This window comes from Mytilus edulis, chromosome 3 (genome assembly GCF_963676685.1).
Source record: "Mytilus edulis chromosome 3, xbMytEdul2.2, whole genome shotgun sequence".
Taxonomy (NCBI): domain Eukaryota; kingdom Metazoa; phylum Mollusca; class Bivalvia; order Mytilida; family Mytilidae; genus Mytilus; species Mytilus edulis.
Genome location: NC_092346.1, coordinates 87,737,906 through 87,760,749, shown reverse-complemented (window position 1 = coordinate 87,760,749; position 22,844 = coordinate 87,737,906). Strand labels below are relative to the sequence as shown.

The window sequence follows — 22,844 nt, the reverse complement described above, 5'->3', positions numbered from 1 at the left end:
GTACATGTTTAGATTCAGCATATCAAAGAGGCCCAAGAATTCAATTTTTGTTAAAATCAAACTTAGTTTAATTTTGGACCCTTTGGACTTTAATGTAGACCAATTTTAAAACGGGACCAAAAATTAAGAATCTACATACACAGTTAGATTTGACATATCAAAGAACCTCAATTATTAAATTTTTTATGAAATCAAACAAAGTTTAATTTTGGACCCCGATTTGGACCAACTTGAAAACTGGGCCCATAATAAAAAATCTAAGTACATTTTTAGATTCAGCATATCAAAGAACACCAAGGATTCAATTTTTGTTAAAATCAAACTAAGTTTAATTTTGGACCCTTTGGACCTTAATGTAGACCAATTTGAAAACGGAACCAAAAATTAAGAATCTACATACACAGTTAGATTCGGCATATCAAAGAACCCCAATTATTCAATTTTTGATGAAATCAAACAAAGTTTAATTTTGGACCCTTTGGGCCCTTTATTCCTAAACTGTTGGGACCAAAACTCCCATAATCATTACCAACCTTCCTTTTATGGTCATAAACCTTGTGTTTAAATTTCATAGATTTCTATTTACTTATACTAAAGTTATGGTGCGAAAACCAAGAAAAATGCTTATTTGGGTCCCTTTTTGGCCCCTAATTCCTAAACTGTTGGGACCTAAACTCCCATAATCAATACCAACCTTCCTTTTGTGGTCATAAATATTGTGTTTAAATTTCATTGATTTCTAATTACTTAAACTAAAGTAATTGTGCGAAAACCAAGAATAATGCTTATTTGGGCCCTTTTTTGGCCCCTAATTCCTAAACTGTTGGAACCAAAACTCCCAAAATCAATCCCAACCTTTCTTTTGTGGTCATAAACCTTGTGTCAAAATTTCATAGATTTCTATTCACTTTTACTAAAGTTATAGTGCGAAAACCAAGAAAATGCTTATTTGGGCCCTTTTTGGCCCCTAATTCCTAAAATGTTAGAACCAAAACTCCCAAAATCAATCCCAACCTTCCTTTTGTGGTCATTAACCTTGTGTTAAAATTTCATAGATTTCTATTCAATTTTACTAAAGTTAGAGTGCGAAAACTAAAAGTATTCGGACGACGATGACGACGACGACGACGACGCAGACGACGACGCCAACGTGATAGCAATATACGACGAAAATTTTTTCAAATTTTGCGGTCGTATAAAAACAAGTATACCCTTCTTTAGAGTAGGTGCATGACTGTTTCTAAAATGTTATGTTATACTGCACCGGTTTCATACTATAATTCAACAGATACTTTAGTTGAAGGAAGTAAATTACCTGCTGAGATCTAACTTAGAATAGTTTTGTAGAAGTTCAGTATATACCCTCTCTTGGAAGTTATCCAAAGACTCACTACCACACACTGAAGTTGAGCTCGGACTCATTGGAATCAATCGGGATTCTTCTTGGTCCTCTTCATCTGAAAAATAAATCTTATATTATAACGACATACTAGTTATTTGCAATATTATTATTATCTTAATCATTAATATTTATTTAGAGCCCCAAGTAAATATGGCAATAGAAGTTTACCTTTTGTAAAATGATTAATCTGGTGTGGACAATAGTCATGTTCTTATGTTCTCAAATTTGTTTAGACTGAGTTAATTCGCGAAAATAGTCAAATTTGAAGGGAGACAATCCAAGTGTCATCTCAGCAAAGTATAGTTAAAATAAAAAAATAAAAATTTGGGGGGGGGGGGGGGGGGGGGGCTTCTTTTCTTCCAAACAAGACAATTAAAAACTTTTTCTTAGGACAGTGCTGTTCATCTCATTTAGTTAAAGCAGCCTACATTTGTTCTTCAATCATCATTTTGTACATAAGTTAGAAGTTAGGCCTTTAGTTTTTTTGTATGAATTGTTTTACTTTTGTCATTTTGGGCCTTTTATAGCTGACTTTGGGATATGGGCTTTGCTTATTGTTGAAGGCTAAGTGGTGCCCTTTACCTGTTTATTTTTGTGTCATTTCGTCTCTTGTGAAGTGTTGTCTAATTGGCAATCTTACCACATGTTTTTTTATAATTTAAAAAACATTATTCCCTCTGAGAGAAGAGAAGGTCTAAAAATATTAACGTAAATACTTTACTAAGAATAGAAAACATATCAAATTGTCTTCAGATATATACCAGAATCTTGTTCTTCCTCCCTTTCAGGAGATATTGGAAACCTCATGGCAAATATTAAACCATTTTTCATCTTCTTTGTCATATAATCACCAATTAGAGCATTCAGATCGTTATATGAAGATTCTTGTTTAGCACCCTCAGTCTACAAAAACAAATAAAAACTTATCATTTCAGACTTCATTATTCAATTAAAAAAGCAGCAACTTTCAGCTCTTTGCTTTTGAACTAATATAATTTATAGGACACATTTTGACTTATATCAGATCATTTGGCAAAATAACATATAACTTATTCTGTTTTGTCCACATGTGGGAGCACTTGACTCCAATTTTAATTGAATAGGATTGTCAGTTTTCCTATCGAAGGTCAGAGGTTTCTCCAGGCACTCTTGCTTCCTCCACCAATAAAACTGGCTGCCAAAAAGCAGGGCTTAAAAGTAGCATTAATACACCAACAATCATCCTTTTTCTGTCGTTTGCTTGAGAACATATGCAAGATTACCAGTACTCAATTTCTCAATTTATACAAAATATTTAATATATTGGATAAATTAAGAATTATATGAACTACAGAGGATTCATTATTATTTGTTGGATACCAACTTTTGTGTATTTCATGGGTATATGTGAACCACAAAATTATATATATAAAGAATGACAATTTCCCTATAGGCTTGTGTGCAAACTTTGGAAAAACCACGAAATCAAATATCCACATGTAAGTTTTCCTTTATCTACAAAAGTTGGTGCCCACGAAAATAAGAGATTTCACAGTATATGCAATACCTGTACTGACAGCTTTCCATCTCTCCCCGGTAGAATTCTGTACTGGTGGACTCTGTTCTGGTGCCTGCAAGTAAAAAAATCAATTGAAACATTAAACAGGTGATATTTTAAGGCAAATCCTTTATTCATAAAATATAGCAGAAAATTAGTAACTCTGGACCTGCTATATCATTAATATTTTATATTTAAAGATGTTTCTTAAAAAATTGTAGGCTATCATGGGATTATGTATAACCTTTATTCCAAACAGCATGCTCATTGCTGCATGGTTTTGGTTTGACACAAACACACAAATACATTTCTTGCATCTTAAATAACAAACAGAAAAGGCAAAAGCTGCTATAAATGTTGTCTTATCATTAAAGGGCAAGCTTGTGGTTTAGACTCTAGTTAAAAGTGATAGGGAGTTTATGATTTCCATCCAAATTCTAAGTATAAATGATTTGACTTTTCTTTTTTACTTTTTTCCCTGAATGAGCTCTAATAATGACATCCTTCTCAATTTTTCAACTAAAAAAAAATGCCATTATATCTGATGAACCAGTTCTGAAGATTTTGTCTACAGTAGTTAATCAACATTACATCTTTCCCAAGAAAAGTACTTGGATGAGTGGATACCCATGATAAATGTAGTTCTACTGACAGTGTCATACACAGGTGTTGATAAATTGAAAGTAAGAAGAGCTGATAATGATTGCAAAATGAAACTAGACTTTATTAATTCCAGACATAAGTTGAAAGATTATATTTAAACTATTACTTTGGCCAGAAAATTATCCAAACACCTGTATTACATATGTATTACCCAATATCAGGTGCAAATTGATGGGATCATTACATAAAGCGGTAATCAATTTTAAGTTTTAAACAGCAGGAGTTACTCATTTTTTAATAGGTTTGGGATGCTCAGGTTAAACATATGTTCAATGTAGCTGAAAAGTAAAATAACATAAATATTGAACTTGGAGGAAAATTCTAAACAGAAAGTCCCTAAACAGATGACAAATTAAAAAGCTCAAACACAGCGAACAAATACATAACAACTGTCATAATCCTGATATTACTACTTCTAATTATTACACTGATCAATGTTTGACCTAATATAAAAATTCCTAAAAACTTTATAAAGAATCCTAGAATTTAATGGATATTACTAAACATATATCTACAATTCCTTTATTCTATATAAACACTTTCAATAAAAAAATGCTGATAAAGCAAATTTTTGGCATGACTACCTGCATATGATAAATAAAAAGATCAATCATTATAAACAATATGATATATTTATGTATACAAAGTAGATATTCTAGACTTGGTTAATGATGGTAAACCATTTCTGACGTAGAGCAAAAGGAAAGCTGAAAATTGCTGACTTTGACAAATTCCATGTTATATTTCCATCAATATTGTATTTACACTACAAATTTCTAGTAGTCAGTAGTTTACTCTACTACTAGAAGTCTTTCGTTAAGTGAAGGGCAGTATACTATTGCTGCTAGCGTCGAATGATTTCTGAACTATTCTTTCTTAAAATCAACTTAGTTTACAACATTGTGTAAAAAGGAGGGATATGTCAGGCATTGTTTGTCTCTTCAGTGATGTCTTATTCTCAGGTCTTATTGGAGCATAGAATTGGTATAAATAATAGGAATAATAATTCTCATTTTTTATTTTGATGGTATTATCTACAACATTTCCTGAAGTCACAATCTTATAATCAATCTCTCACTTCCTGTCTTTGTTCAACCATAAATGAAAGCAAAATTTAAGAATTTATTGTATTTATCATAAGTGCATTATTTTACCTTTCACATTAGTTTGACTCAGCTAAGTTGATATTTATATTAGTTTCACAGATTTACCATTGCAAACAAATGCACCTGAAAAATCTGCACCAGAGCGAAATAAATCAAGTGGTTGATTAAAGATCTAAAAGTTTTATATATTGTATGTTTTGATCTAATGCTATGTTCAACCACGATCACTACCATAACTATTATTTCATTACAAATTTTAGAAAAGTTAAAAATATAACTCAATTCTAACTCAATATTTGATTCAAGCTTTAGATGTTAATATGATTTTATATTTTTCTTGTAGATAGTGGTACTTGATAAGTAGGACAAGGATTTTGTCATAAAATGTATTTTCCTGTACATTTTGAAAATAAGGTGTAATCAGGATTCCTGAAGTTTTATTGCGAACCCTATGATAGTTTTCCATAGATTCACCTGCAAGTTACCTGTCGATTTAAAATTGTCCCATCTAACAAATACAACAGGTATTGTTCTCTGTATAGTTCATTCACCAGGACCTTTAAATTTCTTCTAGGAGAAATATATCGCTCATTGATTAATTTACCTGACCAAAAAATTATCCTTTTTTTATTGAAATACTTCTATAAACTCACATTAAAACTGTATGCAATATTGTATTTATTCAATCTATCATTAATATATTTTCAATCTGTTCAATATAAAATCTGATTTAATAATAAAAAGTCTATTTTAGACACATTTTTTAGTATTTTCCAATGAATTTGCATGTTTTTGTTGTTGTTCATTTATAGACTATATTTATGAAGACCTTAGTTTAAAAATAATAATATTCAAATTTTTATTTATCAAACACACAAAAATATTGAATATTTGATCAGAAATCAACTTTTAATTTTTAAATCAGTATTAATATTGAACACATTAAAAACAAGTTTTTGGTATTGAATAAATACAACACCACATGAACACCACATGCAGTTTTGTGAGTCCTTTCTTAGTATTGGTATAAGTATTTTTCCATCATTGACAGTTCAATTTTTTGTTCAGGTAAATTAATCAATGAGTGATAGATTTCTCTAGGAAGAAATTTAAAGGTCCTAGTGAATAAACTACACTGAGAACAATACCTGTTGTATTTGTTAGATGGGACAATAGAACTGCCAAAAGTTTAAATCGACAGGTAACTTGCAGGTGAATCTATGGAAAACTATCATAGGGTCCGCTATAAAACATAGACAGTCTGAAATCTGCTGTAAAATATTAGTTTTGAAAACTCCTTAGCTTTTACTTTTAAGTTTCCTGGAATCTGCATGCAGATATTATTTCCGAACACACAAAACTTCTTTTAAAAAGATTTCAATATTCCTGGTGTGCATATGATCTAGTGGAAAGATAAATGAACTATAGGTGATCATTAACTGATCCATGTGAAATCCTAACTTTTGCCAAAACACTTTACAAAATGATAAATAGCTACATTTAAAAAAAAATTTGATTTCAATCTGTAGCAACTCTCTCCTGTATGATAAGAGTCTCACAACCAATGACCTTCCCATTCGCAATCAAGGTCATTTGATATTATCTTGCTTCCTCTCCCTATCTCAGAACAAAAGTTCTTTCAGAAATATTTTTAAACATTCTGTTTGATAACTGTACAAAAGTATATTTTGGTTTTAGCTCAGTGGACATTAGGTCAAATACCTACTGAATGTCAGTTGCCTCTGTTTCAATGCCTTTTTCTGTATATATTTATAGATATACACAGATTGATCATGTTGATTATACAAAATTTGAAACTTTTTCACCTGTTTTATTTTAAAATTTATTTAGTGTTTGTTTTTTCTGTTTGTTTGGTTCTTTTTTTCACATACATGTATAAGCTTTAAATCATAACATGAACACTTTGCATTGCTTAACCTTAATTGTTTTCTCTGTGATGCATCTTTTGGTACTATATCATTGAAATGTGAAAGACAATATTTTTCTCACTATGTTCTTTTACTATGTTAAACAGTTTTCAGCTGATAAACTGGAGTCTGAGTGCTGTTGTTTAAAACTTTATTATGTTCAAAATGTATGTTATTACATGATTTCTTTATCAAAGTACAGCCATTTATCTTGTCTTATCATTTTTCAAGTATAAAAAAGTCATTACTATTTAGGAATTGAAGTATATTAATAAAGATATGCATAAAACAGGGAGACATAAATATTGTATGCCATTGGTCTGTTAATGTAGTCTTCCATTTTTTCTTTTTCTTTTTTTAAACAAGTCACAGAATTGCAAATCCAAGGGTTTTTAAGATGTCATAAGAAAATGTTAATTGTTTTGGGCTTGTGCAAGGCATGTTTGTTACTCTATTTATTAACTTTTTAGTAACCAAAATTCACATTAAACTGCATGATGTCACATGAATAACTTAAAATCTGATAATTGCCAACATCCACCAATGACTATCAATCTGCAGAACCCCTTTTGACTAAAAGTTAAATAATATTTATAAAACAAATTCTATAATTGATGTCTGAATATACCCGATGAATATACAATAGTAAACTCCCATCATAAAGAAAGTTAATATAAAATAAATGATCTTACAGCAAACATAGCACATATGCTCCTGACAAAGTCTCACTGTCTCTCACAAGAAAACTCCCATCATCCTTTGCCTGTTGAAGGAGCTCTTCAGCACGAAGTCTGGAAATTCCTCTGTGGAAGTACGCAGCAGACATTCTTGTATGGATCTGCCTTAAACTTGGGCGAGTGCCTTTAGTCCACCTAGTTATTACAAGAAAAAAGATAAACATTATTCTAAGTTAAATGCAAACAAAATATTGACATCATATTTAATTTAAATTTTTGAGGGGGGCATAGTCCTCCTACATGCATATTTAAAAAAATCTAATTATAATCATTTTCTTACCTTTATAGAAGAAGATATTTTATTTCCAATTATGGGCCCCAAAGGGCATAAACATTACAACATCAATAATTTTCATAATACAATACAAACAATGATATATATAAAAAAAAATATTAATAAGAACTTTTTAAGTTCTTTTAATGTAAGAATAAGCATATCAATATCCTAGCAAAAAGTTTGTGAAATGCTGGAACATCCTTGGCCTTCAATTTAAATACATCAGCTAGATTTAAAATATATGTATATATTGTCAGTCTGAAATTTCACTTTTTACCCATCCAAAATTACACTATTTCTTACATAATGTATATATATTACATATGGGTACAAATGTGCATTATATTCAATAAACATAATATAAATAAAATTGCAAACAAATAAAATTGCACAGTACCTCAAAGATCACAGAATATTTATTCTACTGCACTATTTTACTAATGAATTTGTTAACTACCTCTTTTATTATTCATTTCATTTTTAAACAAATGAGTAACTCTTTCACATACATACATTTATTGTTATCTGGAATGAATCTTAATTCCTCACTGACAGTAGAAAATTTATGACCAGAAATGTTTGTTTAAATAACATGGCATTTCTATGTAACACAAACTATTTAGTTTAATGATTACCCTGTAGCAGATTATTAGCAGATTGAGAGCTCAAAAACAAATACACCACATGTATCTGTTCCTAGCTGAGGAACATTAATTCTCAGCATTAATTCCTATGGTTGTCATTGTCATTTGGTTTTTCTGGACCCTTTAATAACTTTAACAGAGGGTGGATAGGATCATATCATATATAGAATTGAACAAGGGCGTCACACTAAAACCCCTGTAGAAGAAAGAATTTGTCCTCTTGCCTCTTAGAAGTAGAAGATGAATTTCATTTCACTTTAAAATGTACAAAACTAAATATAATTAGAGACCAACTGTTTTCCAAAATTAGTGAAATAGTTCCCTCTTTTTTAAATATGACTAATGAAGCAAGATTTAAACTTTTGTATACACTGATATAATTAGAATTATTGTTAAATTTATAAGTGACATGTACATTTCTAGAAATGCTTTATTAAGCACTAAATAACTTTGTGGTACCACCTCCTCATATAATGTTTATGAAATTGGTATGATATATATATGTTTGTATGTTTGTGTATAACAAATTTGTATTGTCTTGGTATCAATCCTGTAATTTTGGATTTTAAACCAATAAAAATTACTTACTTACTTTCTTACTTACTAATACTTACTATCCCAAAAGATGGATACCATATAAAAAACTGTTCTTGACCTTTTTGGGGACCCTCAGGTCAAAGGGATGTTGGAGGGTACAATATTTGAGTCCTGCCTAGTGGGTGATCCTTTTATAAGCCCTTAAACTGTTTAGTGAGGTTATTAACCCAATGTATACTTAGTGATTAAAACAGTATGCTTAGTAAATTGTTACATCAAAAGTGTGTTAAAGCAATTGCTAGTTGTTAAACAAATCTAAAAAGACTTAAGTTTCTTGTAGATGTATTTCTTCATATTTGGAATCTTTCTGAACTTCTCACTCCCTTGTCTTGAGACTTTGTCAGTACACCCAAATTTGTTTAGTCTTTTTATCATTCCTTTGATCATTAAATTTTACTGATTGTCACAAAAATAGCTTAGACTATTTGCAGGAGTTAATTCTGTGATAAAATAATGAACTTTATAACAAACATCCTTTGAAGCTGTGGCACACTATTTGAGGCAACAAAAAAAAAAAATGACGCCTTAACCTGTTGGGCTGTTGACAAATCTTGTAAAGCATGTAGTCCTACTAGACCTCTTTCACTGGCTATGTCTTAAAAATGTACACCACCTGATTTAGATACAGTTTTTTTTTACTTATTTACTTAACAAGATATTTATGTCTTTTTCAAAGGTTTCAGATAAATGTTGACAAACTACTTGTGTTAGTGAGAAATTTGTCACATTTGTTTGATGTTTACAAATTTATATAACATCAAAAACAATACATTATTTCTATAAAATATTAAAAATATATTAAAAGTTTCCTGAAACTTGGAAGGATATCCTAATGTTTTCCATGTGTCTCATTAACTCTTAATGTTGGGATGGAGAGTTGTCTCATCGGCACTCATACCACATCTTTTTATATCTATATACCTTAATATGGGGAATACCAGAATGCAGGGTATAACTTAATGCAGGGTATATCTAAATTTAGGGTATACCTAAATGTGGGGTATACCTGAATGCACTAGGGTAAATATACCGAACCGCAGGGAATACCTTAATTCAGGATATAATAGTACCTAAATTCCTTAATTCAGGGTATACCTAAATTTGGAGTATACCTAAATGCAGGGTATACTAAATGTGTGGTATACCTAAATGTGTGGTATATCTAAATGTGGCAAGTTACCTAAATGTGTGGTTTACTTAAATGTGTGGTAAACCTAAATGAGGCATATACCTAAAAGTGTGGTATACCTACATGTGGCATATACCTAAATGTGGAGTGTACTTAAATTTAGGGTATTCCTAAATGCGGAATATACCTAAAAGCAGGTTATAACTAAATGGGGTATACCAAAATGCTGGGTATACCTAAATACAATGTAATTACTTAAATGAGGGGTTATATCTAAATACGGGGTACATGAAGGTGCTGGGACATCTTTCGTAGAGTTTACTTTATCATATTTTTTTAGGTTTCAATGTCTTGTTTATTGATTTAATACTTATGCTGTTGCCTTTTAAGTTCAATCTTAGAACTGAATATATATTAAGAAATTAACATACATATATAGTGAACAATTACACACAGAAATATTTTCCACAATTCTGAAATAATTATATATTGCTCACATATTAAAATATAAAATGTATATTGATTTTCTTGGTTAGTTGTTCACACAGATTATGTAAATTTGGCAGGAGATGTCATAAAACATTAATGAAAATTAATAATGAAAACAGATATTCCCAATACATTAGCTACATGAATACAGTAACTTGTGTTTTATCCTGAGACAATGTTTAAGTATTTAAGTATGGGTAAAAGCAAATAACAAACAACTCAGCTTATTTAAAACCTCTTAGACTTACAGAAAAAGTACAATCCGATCATATCAAGAAAAAGATGCTATGATAACAGACCAACTGTCAGTGACCTTGCTTTTAATCAATGTCACAGCTGGTGTATTGACCTTCTGGTCAGTCATTTCATGTAAATGTACAAATAACATTACTTTATTCAAGCAAATATGTGAAACCTAGATATGTCATCTGTTGTTACATTATCACAACTTACTTATTTACTTGTCATCATACACTCTATTTAATTCGTAAGTCTAATCAAACTTTTACATCATTTGGATACTCCTTTGTAACTTATCATGCTGATTAAGGCCTTAATAAACAGATTGACTGGTCAGATTATTAGTTTTTCTTGAATTCATATGATAGAGATAGAATAAATTTAAGAATATTACAATTGTATAAACAAATTATTTTCACCCTTTTGAGGTATAAATTGAAGGAAAGGAGTTAGGATACCAATAAAATTGAGAATGAAAATGGGGAATAAGTCAGAGACAACAATCCGACAAAAAAACAGATAAAAGCTGAAGTCAACCAATGGGTCATAAACACAGCTAGAAAATCTGGCACCCTGAAGAAAGCTTCAGAAATGAGTGGCCCCAAACATATATTTATTTTGTCTCCATGAACTTTTAGTCTATGTGTTGGTAAATGAAGTCAGGAATTGTCAAACTTCTAAGAGCTATTCAACTTCTAAATTATAACTACAATATAGCCAATCATCTTCTTAAAGTTACTTTCTACTTAAAAACCAAAATGGATTGTTTGGTGGTTTTCTAAAAAGATTCTTTTAGTCTTCCAAGTACAAAAAGGAGATCATAAAGTTCCAAAATATCTTTCTACTTGAGGTACATTATCACAGACTGCAAAGAGGTCTTTCAAAAGTAACTTGCACATTGCTTGATAGTGTTAAAATTGAACCTTATTTTGGTTCCTTTTTCTGTAGTAAATATTAAGTACAGTTTTAAAGAGGAACTTCTCCTTGAAACACTTGGTTTTACTAAACAATTGGCATTAAAACCTGGCAATTAGTGCATATTAACTATTCAAAATTGCATGATTTTTGAAAAACTGCCATAATCACCATTATGTAAAGATCATAAGTAAATTGGTCCATATATATTTCTATAATTTGATAGTTAGTTGTTAAAAGTTATTTCGACAAACATTCTAAACATTGAGGTAAAAATAAGGGATCACAATTGTTATTCAATTCATTGTTCTTACTTTGTAAAACAGCAATGCTATAATTCCAAGAGGAAGATTGTGGCTAAAAATGTTCATGTTAATTTAATTGAATAAAAATCAGGTATATAATTTATCAAAAGTACTTGACTATTATATATTTCATAAGGTTTGTATTTGTGTGTATCCAGTCCTGCCTTAAAAGTAGTGACCATATATAAATCCCATGCTTTTCTTCCTGGTCCCCAGTGTAGGGAGGATCTAGATGTTTTACACATATTTTTCAACTTTTATTGTTTTTATATTTATAAGAGTTCCTGCCTTACTTCTGATATCTTGCTACATGACTTTGTTTAGAACCTGATATGAATAAAAAGAGATGTGGGGGATTTGTCAACGAGACAATTTGTTTACTATTTCAGAGACACTGGTTTCCTCTCATTACCATTCACCATCCCTCTATGATAAAGTACCTGTCAAAGTAAATCTTGTTCCCTTATGTCTCTGACCTCCCTACACTACAGCGACCACTACCTCCAAAAAACCCCAAATTCATCCTCTTGTTGAAACATCTCTTTCATAACAACCTCATTTTTCCTCTTTATAAGTTCTAAAAAATTATGCCATAATCCTATGTCAGACCAGATTTCATAAAAATCAGATATTTAACGCCCCATTAACTGTTCATCAAACCTGGAAATGAAAGATTCCTGCCACACTAGTTATAAAATAATCAAAACATTTATAAACCAGAGATACATCAAACAGTACGCGCTGGCATCTTTATAATGAGATTTCTTTCATTTTCAAGTGTTCTAAATACATCTATTAAACACTCATAATTCAATTAGAGACACAGCTCTGTCAAATATTTAGCTGAGATAAGTACATCTACCAAATTTCAACATGATGTTTAAATTCATGATTGTAAATATTTAGTTTTTCATATATTTTTCCAATCATAAAATAAAGTATTCATTTTCAAAATTTATCAAATAAATTTTCTGATTCAGTTAATCATTTGTCAATATTTTAAGTAATATGATTGCATATGAGAGATCTCATAATCCAATTAAACCAAGGAAAATACGGAAGAAACTACATTTCCCTATACTGCATTCAACCCACTTCAAAGACAAAAAATACAGGCAGCAAAAAGGTTTATATCCAAAAAGGCATAGGACATTATCATATATTTAGCATATAATGTATTATGTCAGATGCATCATTACTCAACAAATTAAACAGTACTACTACTTTAATACATTATTGACAATATAGCTTACCTTCTATCCCAAGGCCATACACCCTCAACAAATCCACAAAATAGCATTGTCCTATCCATTTCTCAGCTGTCACAATAAGTATATACTTTCAAGTAAGTTACATAAGAAAATTATAGAGCTCTCAATCAGATGCATCATTACTAGAATTCTTGTCTAAAGTTGTATATCAAAACACTTAGAATTATTCAATTGTCTGGGTTTTCGATAAAAGATTCAACATCCAAAGTCAAAAGATAACTTCCCTTCAAATATCAATAAAACATTCGGTATGATTTAAATGACATTTTCAAAAAATGTTATCAATTAAATCTGTATTCGTCCAGCATTTTTAAATACATGCATGAATATAAAATCACACATCTGCAGACTTTAACACCATCTGGAACACATGTATTTTATCCTTTCACAGCAATGCAGAGAATTACCATACATTTTGACACATCAGTTTAAAGATGACATCACTGAAAGTCTAGAATGACAGCTCTCATTACAGATCAGAAAAAGTTAATTTACCAAACACACAAAGGATATTCTTGTCTTTTCTGATTAGCTCAAGAACTTTAGTTACGCAAACCTAAATATTCCATTCTTTGTTCATCACAATAAAGCTATTATATTCCATGTTATTATAGTGTTAAAAGTAAATTCTCTGAAATCATTGTCATTATCATTGCAACGAAGGTTCAGGAATCCACAGAGATTATAAAACACAAAAATCACAATTTTGATATTTAATCTTTCAAACTTAATATTGTTCCCACATATTCAAAATATAACAGAAATTAAAAATCATGAGATAAGTGAAATTTTCAAAAGCATGTATTTTATTGTTAAATCCACTATTTATCTTTTAAATTCATTTGTTATCTGATCAGAACGATAATCCTTTTACAATGTTGTAATCTACTGATAGTTACAATGAACATATCATCAATAACATCAGTCCTATAGACAAATCAAATTTGACCAAGTAATCTTGAAAATTATCCTTTTAAAATGAAAATAAACTTCAATTAAAATGACCCAAGATTCCACAATCACTTCAATGTTCAATCTACTACAGATAACAAATAATTCCAGCAATCAGGAAAAATATTGACCATAGAATTGATCACTAATAGACCTACAGCCTGTATTACTCATAACCTACCATCAAAATCAGCTGATTGAGAGGAATATAGTATTTTACAGCTGTGAAATTTTACACCTGTGAAACCTACCTGTAATAATTCAATTAGCCTGCCTCAGTAACAATAAATCTTATGTAAACCATATGTCCATCTTTATATATACAATCAATAAGGTTCAGTAGACTTTATTTACTATACATGAAAGATATGAGACAGCAACCCAATGACAATAAATGACAACAAATAACCAAGTAACATCTAAAGGTCAATACACAGTCTTCAACAATAAGCAGTTGTCTCTATGAAGATACCCTAGTCTTAATGTTTATCATTGCTTATAAAAAGAAGATATGGTATGATTGGCAATGAGACAACTCTTCACAAGAGCCCAAATCTTTAATGACACAAGAACTAGCAGCTATAAGTCATTGTGAAGCCTTCAACAATGAGCTTAGCATGTATTGTTGGTTTCTTGTCTAACTGACAGTTACAAATACTTCATACCTCAATCTTATTTAAGAATTGAATGCTCTTTTTTGTAAATTTATTGGGGTGTAAAAGCGTTGACCGAAGTACATTTTGTATGAAGCGCGGAAGCGCTTCATACTAAAAATGTGCGCACGGTCAACGCTTTTACAACCCTATAAAGTTACAAAAAAAAGCATTCAATACTTATAATTACATTTTTACCTATAGGATCATGAAAACACGCCTTTTATCATGTTTTTATTTCGTTTACCTGTGCACTTTATTGTGGGACCTCGTGTCATCATGAATGAAAAGTTGCATTGTGTAGTGCAATTGATTAAGGAATATCACGAGATTGCTAGTTAGCCAATCAGAATAACGTATTATAATGAAACATACATCTAATGTAATTATTAATGAATATAATTGTTTTTCAATACAGATATTCAAGCTTCCTAAACATAGAATCTGCCAAAACAGACAAACTGTCTTTCAAAATTAAGATGAATACTTACATTGAAAATATTTTATCACCTGTTGAAAGTAACATCAATCTAAGATAAGTTTTTTAGATAAAAAAAAATTTAATTGGCAGCTTTACATGTCTTTTGAAAAATATCTGTTTTTATAGAGATTAATCCAAAGAAATTTAGTATATGATTTACTGGTATCTATCACTGTTTTCATAGGTTAACTGAAGACTATCTGTTGAAAGTTTTTTGTTCATAATAAGATCTTAAAATGTTCTTTGATCTTCTTGAATTTTAAACTAATCAGCTGATTTAGCACTTTCTCTTTGACCATAGAGACTCTATATCAAAATGCAAAGGAGGTTCAAATGACATTAAAAATACCCTGTTGATTAAAATCTACTGAAAGTAAAAAAAAAGATATATTTATATAAATCAGCTGTTTTTATTGTTTTTGAGGTAACAACTGATTTTTGCAGACAATGATTATGAGATTTAGATGCCTGACAGGTGTTATAAATATAAGTATTCTCTTTGGCTAATGAAATACTGTTCTATGAATGATAATATGTCCATAAATATGAACATAATCTGTATTTCTCTTCAATTTGTCAGAGTTCTCATTAATAATTGTTCTATCAGTGAACTACTAAGTATAAACATACAGGGCCTTTCCAGCTTTATGTAGTACAATAAATAAACAAATCTTCTTTTACATTCATTAATCCTAATATCAAACATTCACATCTGTAAAAGAAAATAAATAATGACATCTAGGTTCTGTTTAGAAAGAAGATGATAGGGGTCAGCTGCTTTAATCCAAAGTCCATGTGGTAATATGATAAATGTTTTCTGACTGTCAGTACAGAGATATCTTAAATGTTCATCTGTAACAGCAGTTGTAAACATCTTAGGCTTATAGTTGACCATTATAGAATTTCTGTTTGACAGAACAGATATGTGGTTTACATAGTTTGCAGGGTTACGAAGGCCAGGAATTTTAGTAAGAGTGAGTAGAAGTGTTTTGCACTGGTACTATTAGCTGCTATATTTCAAGATTCATTGATGCCTATACACAATGTACTGATTGATTTAAACTAAGTTGATGTAAAACCTATTAAAGTAAGCACAATTTCACTGTCATACCCTAATAATGTGAGTGAAACTTTATTGAACTTCTTTTAAGATGTTGAGGGTGAAACTTGGTGTTTCATTGAATTTGTGTAAATAAATTAACTTCCTTTCATAGAAGCCAAGAACAGTTTGATGAAAGTTTTCCTTGTACAATGATTGCTGTAAAATTTCAAACTGTAGGCAAATAGGAAGTGGTTGCATTAAAGCAGCTGTAAACAGTCAACTTAAAATTATAAAGATGCAGACAAAATACAAAATCATCCCTATACAAAAGCCATTTAAAACTTTGACCAAGGTTTTCTACCTAAAGTCTCTCTGAAAAACTTAAGGTAAGCTGAATATATATATATAATTATACACTATGACATCCAAAGTGACAAAATAGTCCAAATTGCTTAGATTTACTGTGTGGCAGAGTGCTTTAGTGCCCTGTCCTCATCAAACTGTATCTTCATACCACACCTACATCATGTCAATATACTGACAGCATAAACATGCTACCAGTAACTGAAGCATGTAATCTAGGTCACATAATTCTTGATTATGCCTCATTCTAAACCTAAAACATAACTTAAAGTTGGACAAATAAATATTCAAATGAATGAACAAAACAAAAAACTGTATGCCCATGTCGCCTTGAAGCTTAATAAGCAGTCAAATAATCATACAGCTAAACATCTTTCAATAATCTTAAACTATTAGCAAGCATGAATAAATTATAAAAAAATCAATTTCTTTGCCTGAATTAATACTCTTAATAATTAATACAATTGTTGTACATATAATAATAGTCTAGAGATATGTATGATTAGGAATTTAATTAAATATCTTGATACCTATGTCAATTTCATCAATACCATATATCACATTACTATAACAGTTCAATGAAAGTCCAAATTAGTCATCAAATTGATTGTCAGTTCTAAGAAATATATCCCCATTTATCGATTATATGTGTGCAAATATTTACTGAGAAATTGGTTTTTCACTTAACTTTTATCTGCAGAATCTGATGTAATCCCATTGATTGATTAAATGATACTTCTGATTTATTACATCACTTCATTATCAGCATTGAAATGTACACTAATTTTAAAGTCAAAGACATTTGGAAACCTTTCTCTTAACCATCTTATAAGATATAGATAATAATTAGAAGAGATAATTTGTCATACTGAGTTTGTTTAAATTAAGTCTCCAGCAAAAAATTCATTCAGAGGTCCTGCAACAAATGGAAGTTTTTAACTACCTTGACTGGCTATACAGCCCTTGCACGGTCGGCTCCTCCAACACTCAATTAACATTTGACAAAAAAAGTAAAATTCAGAAGTCCAAACATAGGTTTCCTTATTTTCTAGTGATTCTAACCTACATTCAAATATAGATGCAATCTTCTATTGATATGCTGAAATGAATGCTTTTTTGAGATACTCTTAACATGTTGAAGTCAAAAATTAATATTTAAAAATTTTTGTTAAATAACATGCAATATATTTTTTTTCCCAATTTCAGGGGAGATAACTCAAAAATATAAACCAAATATAATACAACTCATGTATGTCTCTACTAGTGCACTGAATTACAACACATTACAACAAATCTGATTAAATGGTGTCTGTGATAAATATCAAAGTTTTTACATTATCATGTCTACATGTTACATGCATCATAATTAACAGCACATGTGTTTTATTTTCATTTTTATCAGAGCTGATAGCCTCCCTTTCATACTTGTCAGGGTTGGTAACCCCTTGTCAGATAACTACCAATGATTTAGACAGACTGGATCAATTAACTCATATAATGGCTTCTCAAGCTTTCTTTGCACATTTTAAATAAAATTATGCGAAATTTAACAGACACTTACCACCAGGATAAGGGCAAAAGGTTAAGAACTTAGCTGTTTATTATAAGACCAATTTACCAGTAACCCCAAAAGTCATGAATGTGAAGGAGATTTTAACTAATAAATTGATTCCCTCATGTAGAAGTTGACAAGTATTGCTATAAAAAAACTTAAAAAGATGTATGATGTCACAAGTTACTGAAGATTTTTTAAGTTTCCTTGGAATAACATTAACAAGTTTAGGGAGCAGATCTGCATACAAGATAATCTGGAATGCATCTAACACATAATATTTTATACAGGCTATATTCCATAAAACTTGAAAGATAACCTGTTTAATTTTTAGTCATGTTTGTTCAGTTTGGGTTGTAATAGATGCATTTATATCTTCTCTCTTGTGAAAAAAGTGACATGCTGGAATGTTTTGTAAAGACAAATGTCAACCAATTACTTTAAAGTGACAGGCTCTAATTATGATTTGTATAGATATATGTCAAACAGTTACCGAAAGTGTACTATCTTTATTGATTTAAAAGAGAGTGTATGTGATTCAAGCCAGAACTATTCAATTATTAATACCCTCTCCCCTAGTGGCAGTCCAGAGGTGAAATGAATTCATCATTACTTGGTCACTGATGTCACATATGCATATATCATAACAGTACCGAAAAACCACACATAAAATTGAGAATGGAAATGGGGAATGTGTCAAAGAGACAACAACCCGACCAAATAAAAAATAACAGCAGAGGGTCACCAACAGGTCTTCAATGTAGCGAGAAATTCCCGCACCCGGAGGCGTCCTTCAACTGGCCCCTAAACAAATATATACTAGTCCAGTGATAATGAACGCCATACTAATTTCCAAATTGTACACAAGAAACTAAAATTAAAATAATACAAGACTAACAAAGGCCAGAGGCTCCTGACTTGGGACAGGCGCAAAAATGCGGCGGGGTTAAACATGTTTGTGAGATCTCAACCCTCCCCCTATACCTCTAACCAATGTAGAAAAGTAAACGCATAACAATACGCACATTAAAATTCAGTTCAAGAGAAGTCCGAGTCTGATGTCAGAAGATGTAACCAAAGAAAATAAACAAAATGACAATAATACATAAATAACAACAGACTACTAGCAGTTAACTGACATGCCAGCTCCAGACTTCAATTAAACTGACTGAAAGATTATGATTTCATCATATGAACATCAGGCACAATCCTTCCCGTTAGGGGTTTAGTATCATACCATCATAACATATATGAGAAGAACATAACCCGTGTCATGCAAACAACTGTTTTTAGAATAAATGTGTTTAGTTCCGATGCAAAGACCTTATCAGTGACTCAATATTAACGCCAAAATATGCAATCTTTAATGACTTGACAACAGTATCGTAATTATATCCCTTCTTAATAAGTCTATTCAAAGGTTTTGTAAGTGTCTGAGGTGAATACTGACACCTTTGTGCTTTATAAAGAATATTTCCATAGAAAATAGGATGTGAAATACCTGAACGTATTAGAAGTCTGCATGTTAGGCTATATTTACTAATGATGTCTTTATACCGATGATAAAATTTAGTAAATGTTTTGACTAGTTTGTGATATCGAAAACCCTGGTGTAATAATTTTTCAGTAATACATAAATTTCTCTCGTTAAAATCGAAAACATTGTTACATACACGAGCGAATCGTATAAGTTGAGATATATAACCACCGTAAGATGGTGACAAGGGAACGTCACCATCTAAAAACGGATAATTAACGATAGGAAATGAAAAATCATCCCTTTTATCATAAATTTTAGTATTCAGCTTTCCATTAGTGATATAGATATCAAGATCGAGAAAAGGGCAGTGGTCATTGTTAGTATTAGCTTTATTTAAAGTAAGTTCAACAGGATAAATTTCATTAATATACATACTGAAGTCGTCATTATTGAGAGCCAAAATATCATCCAAATATCTAAAAGTATTATTAAATTTGTTTATCAGATGTTGTTTCGATGGGTCTTTGCTTATTTTTGTCATAAATTGTAACTCATAACAATACAAAAACAGGTCCGCAATAAGTGGTGCACAATTAGTCCCCATTGGAATTCCGATAATCTGACGATATACGGAATCCCCAAAGCGAACAAAAATGTTATCTAGTAAAAATTCAAGGGCATATATAGTATCAAAGCATGTCCAATTAACATAGTTTTTTTGTTTATTGCTACTAAAAAATGACCTAAAAGAGTTTGAACATATATATTCACATTCTGATTTTTTGAATGCCCATTTAATTAGGTGTGTGAATTTTTTCTTAATGAGAATGTGAGGCAATGTGGTATACAGTGTAGAAAAATCAAAACTTTGAACAGATTCAAAATCACCAATATAAGCATGCAATTTATCAAGTACTTCCAACGAGTTCTTGACACTCCAAAAGTAATTTATTCCACTATTTTCGAAGGCCTTATTTGAACAATTTATAATCAGGTTTTTAATTGTACCAAGTGTGCTGGTAAGAAGAATAGACAATTTAGTAGTTGAACAATGGCTTGAAGACGAAATAAATCTATATTTGTAAGGGTACATGTATATCGAATAAACATAGAGTTGATTGTTTTCTTTTCCCTACATTTACTTGCCTAACACATACAGCACAAAGCATGAAATTGAAACAGTTTCTAATATTTTGAATTGAATCATATACATGTATAGTTTTTGGTATACATGTATTGATTTTATCAGTGTTGTTTACAGGGTCTCATTTTTCATCTGTTCCTTAAACAGTTTCTTGCATTTTTGCTGTAATCATATTCTGTAAACCAACTTATCTTCGTGGATACTTTATTCAGCTTTTATTCCTTAGGTAAACTAGCCAATTTTGCAGAGATTCAAATTTGCTTAAAGTAGTTAAATAGGTTAAGATGCAAGTTCTACATATTTGCCACGATTTATATTCACGTTATATATCTGATAGCAAAAAATGGGTTTACAGAAGTTGTTTGCAAGTTTCTTTTATTTTGGCTGTAATCATGTTTGTTTTTAATCTGTGTTGTTTAAGGGGCCTTATTATTTAATGTTAAATCTGTTCCTTAAACAGTTAACAAATAATGTAATTGTTGCAATAACAGCATGCTTTGTTAAAAATATAATTTCATAGATGAACACCTTGGTCAGTTTAAATGGCAATTTAACTTTCTCTATTTATAAGCTACATACTTCTCTGTTTCCAAATGATTCATTGGCATAAAAAAAACTCAAAACAATCTTATCAAAAATACAAAAAGAACCAGGAATAAATAAAGTAAAACAATAAGGTCTTTCCTCATGTAGGGGAAAGACCTAAACAGGCATTTTTAATTCCTCTGCTGTGAGACGTCTCTGAGTTCTTACCTAGTATTACCAACAGATAAAATGATAGCTAATTCTTTAGTAGCTTCTTGGTAGTCATTGTCAACCATAAAATCAAACACTTCACCTAATAAATCCATGTCGGAATCCATCATTTAATAATCACTCAAACAATTAGATCTTTAATATAACAACACTATTCCAATTTGTATGTATCAAGTAAACATTGAAGGACCGCTTTTGTATGAATGTAACAATAATTCTAATATTTTCATTGTACATTGCAGTTGTGTATTTTTGTATGTTTCCTCTTATTTTAATTCAATTTTGGTAATTCAGAGTGAACTTTATAACAGGATATAAATATAACTTTAAGATGCTAATCATTTCTATAGGGAAGTTACAGTTAAATACTGTTACATGTACATAATATACTTAAACATGTCAAAGGTACTTATAATTACTTACTTAACACTTAAACCTGTATATAAACCCTTAAAAAAAGGTTTAATGCAACTGAGGTCATATAGTCTTTGATAAACAGTAACATTTACCACTATTTATAACTCCATCATATAATTTCAGAGATAAATAATCTATACTGTTTCTAACATTAATCTTTATACATTTGTACATGTGTCCAATTTAAAACTGTTGAATGAAAAAAAACAACCTAGGGACATGAATTTGGAACATATGCATAAAACTCACACACATATTCAACATTAGCTAAGCCAAAAATGGAAATACCTGGTTCTTTCGATTTTATAATAATATCAACCCCTAAATTATTACCTCATTTTATTATTATTATTCTATGGACCAAATGTAACCTTTATTATAATTTACTGTAATGTTGACCCTGCTTGCATACGTTTTCAAGGAACATAACTCTGTCAGGGTAAAAGTGAAGCTACCAAGATTTGTACTTGGTCAGAATTTTTTGGTAATATAAAGCATTGTGCACAAGTTTCACAACATTTAGTTGAGGCAATATAAAGTTTACGAATGGATACGAAAAATTCAGCAATTTTCATTTGTAAATGGGCATAACTCTATAATAGTAAAAATTACGCCACCAAAATTCAAACTTGATATATGTATTGTGATAATCAGCATTGTGTTTTACAAGTTTCATAACATTTAGTTGAGGCAAACTAAACTAAAGTTAGAGAATGAAAACCAATTTTGGGATGTATGGACGTATACTATAGTCATACAGTCTGA

The 22,844-nt window shown here is 30.4% G+C and overlaps 1 protein-coding gene across 34 annotated transcripts in view; it reads right to left on the bottom strand.

Moving 5' to 3' along the window:
• Nucleotides 1-22,844, bottom strand: part of LOC139517708 (phosphatidylinositol 3,4,5-trisphosphate 5-phosphatase 2-like) — a 70,546-nt gene that overhangs the window by 35,984 nt on the left and 11,718 nt on the right. For 25 of the 34 annotated variants that reach the window (XM_071309058.1, XM_071309044.1, XM_071309039.1 and 22 more), the window contains 4 exons: nt 7,329-7,508; nt 2,949-3,012; nt 2,164-2,305; nt 1,316-1,457 (listed from right to left, as the gene is read on the bottom strand). In XM_071309058.1, the coding sequence (XP_071165159.1) occupies nt 1,316-1,457; nt 2,164-2,305; nt 2,949-3,012; nt 7,329-7,462 (482 nt within the window). In that variant the 5' untranslated portion in view covers nt 7,463-7,508. Of the gene's footprint in view, nt 1-1,315; nt 1,458-2,163; nt 2,306-2,948; nt 3,013-7,328; nt 7,509-13,222; nt 14,387-21,659; nt 21,999-22,844 lie in introns of those variants that run through there. The other 9 variants (XM_071309049.1, XM_071309028.1, XM_071309050.1 and 6 more) reach the window with 2 other exon arrangements.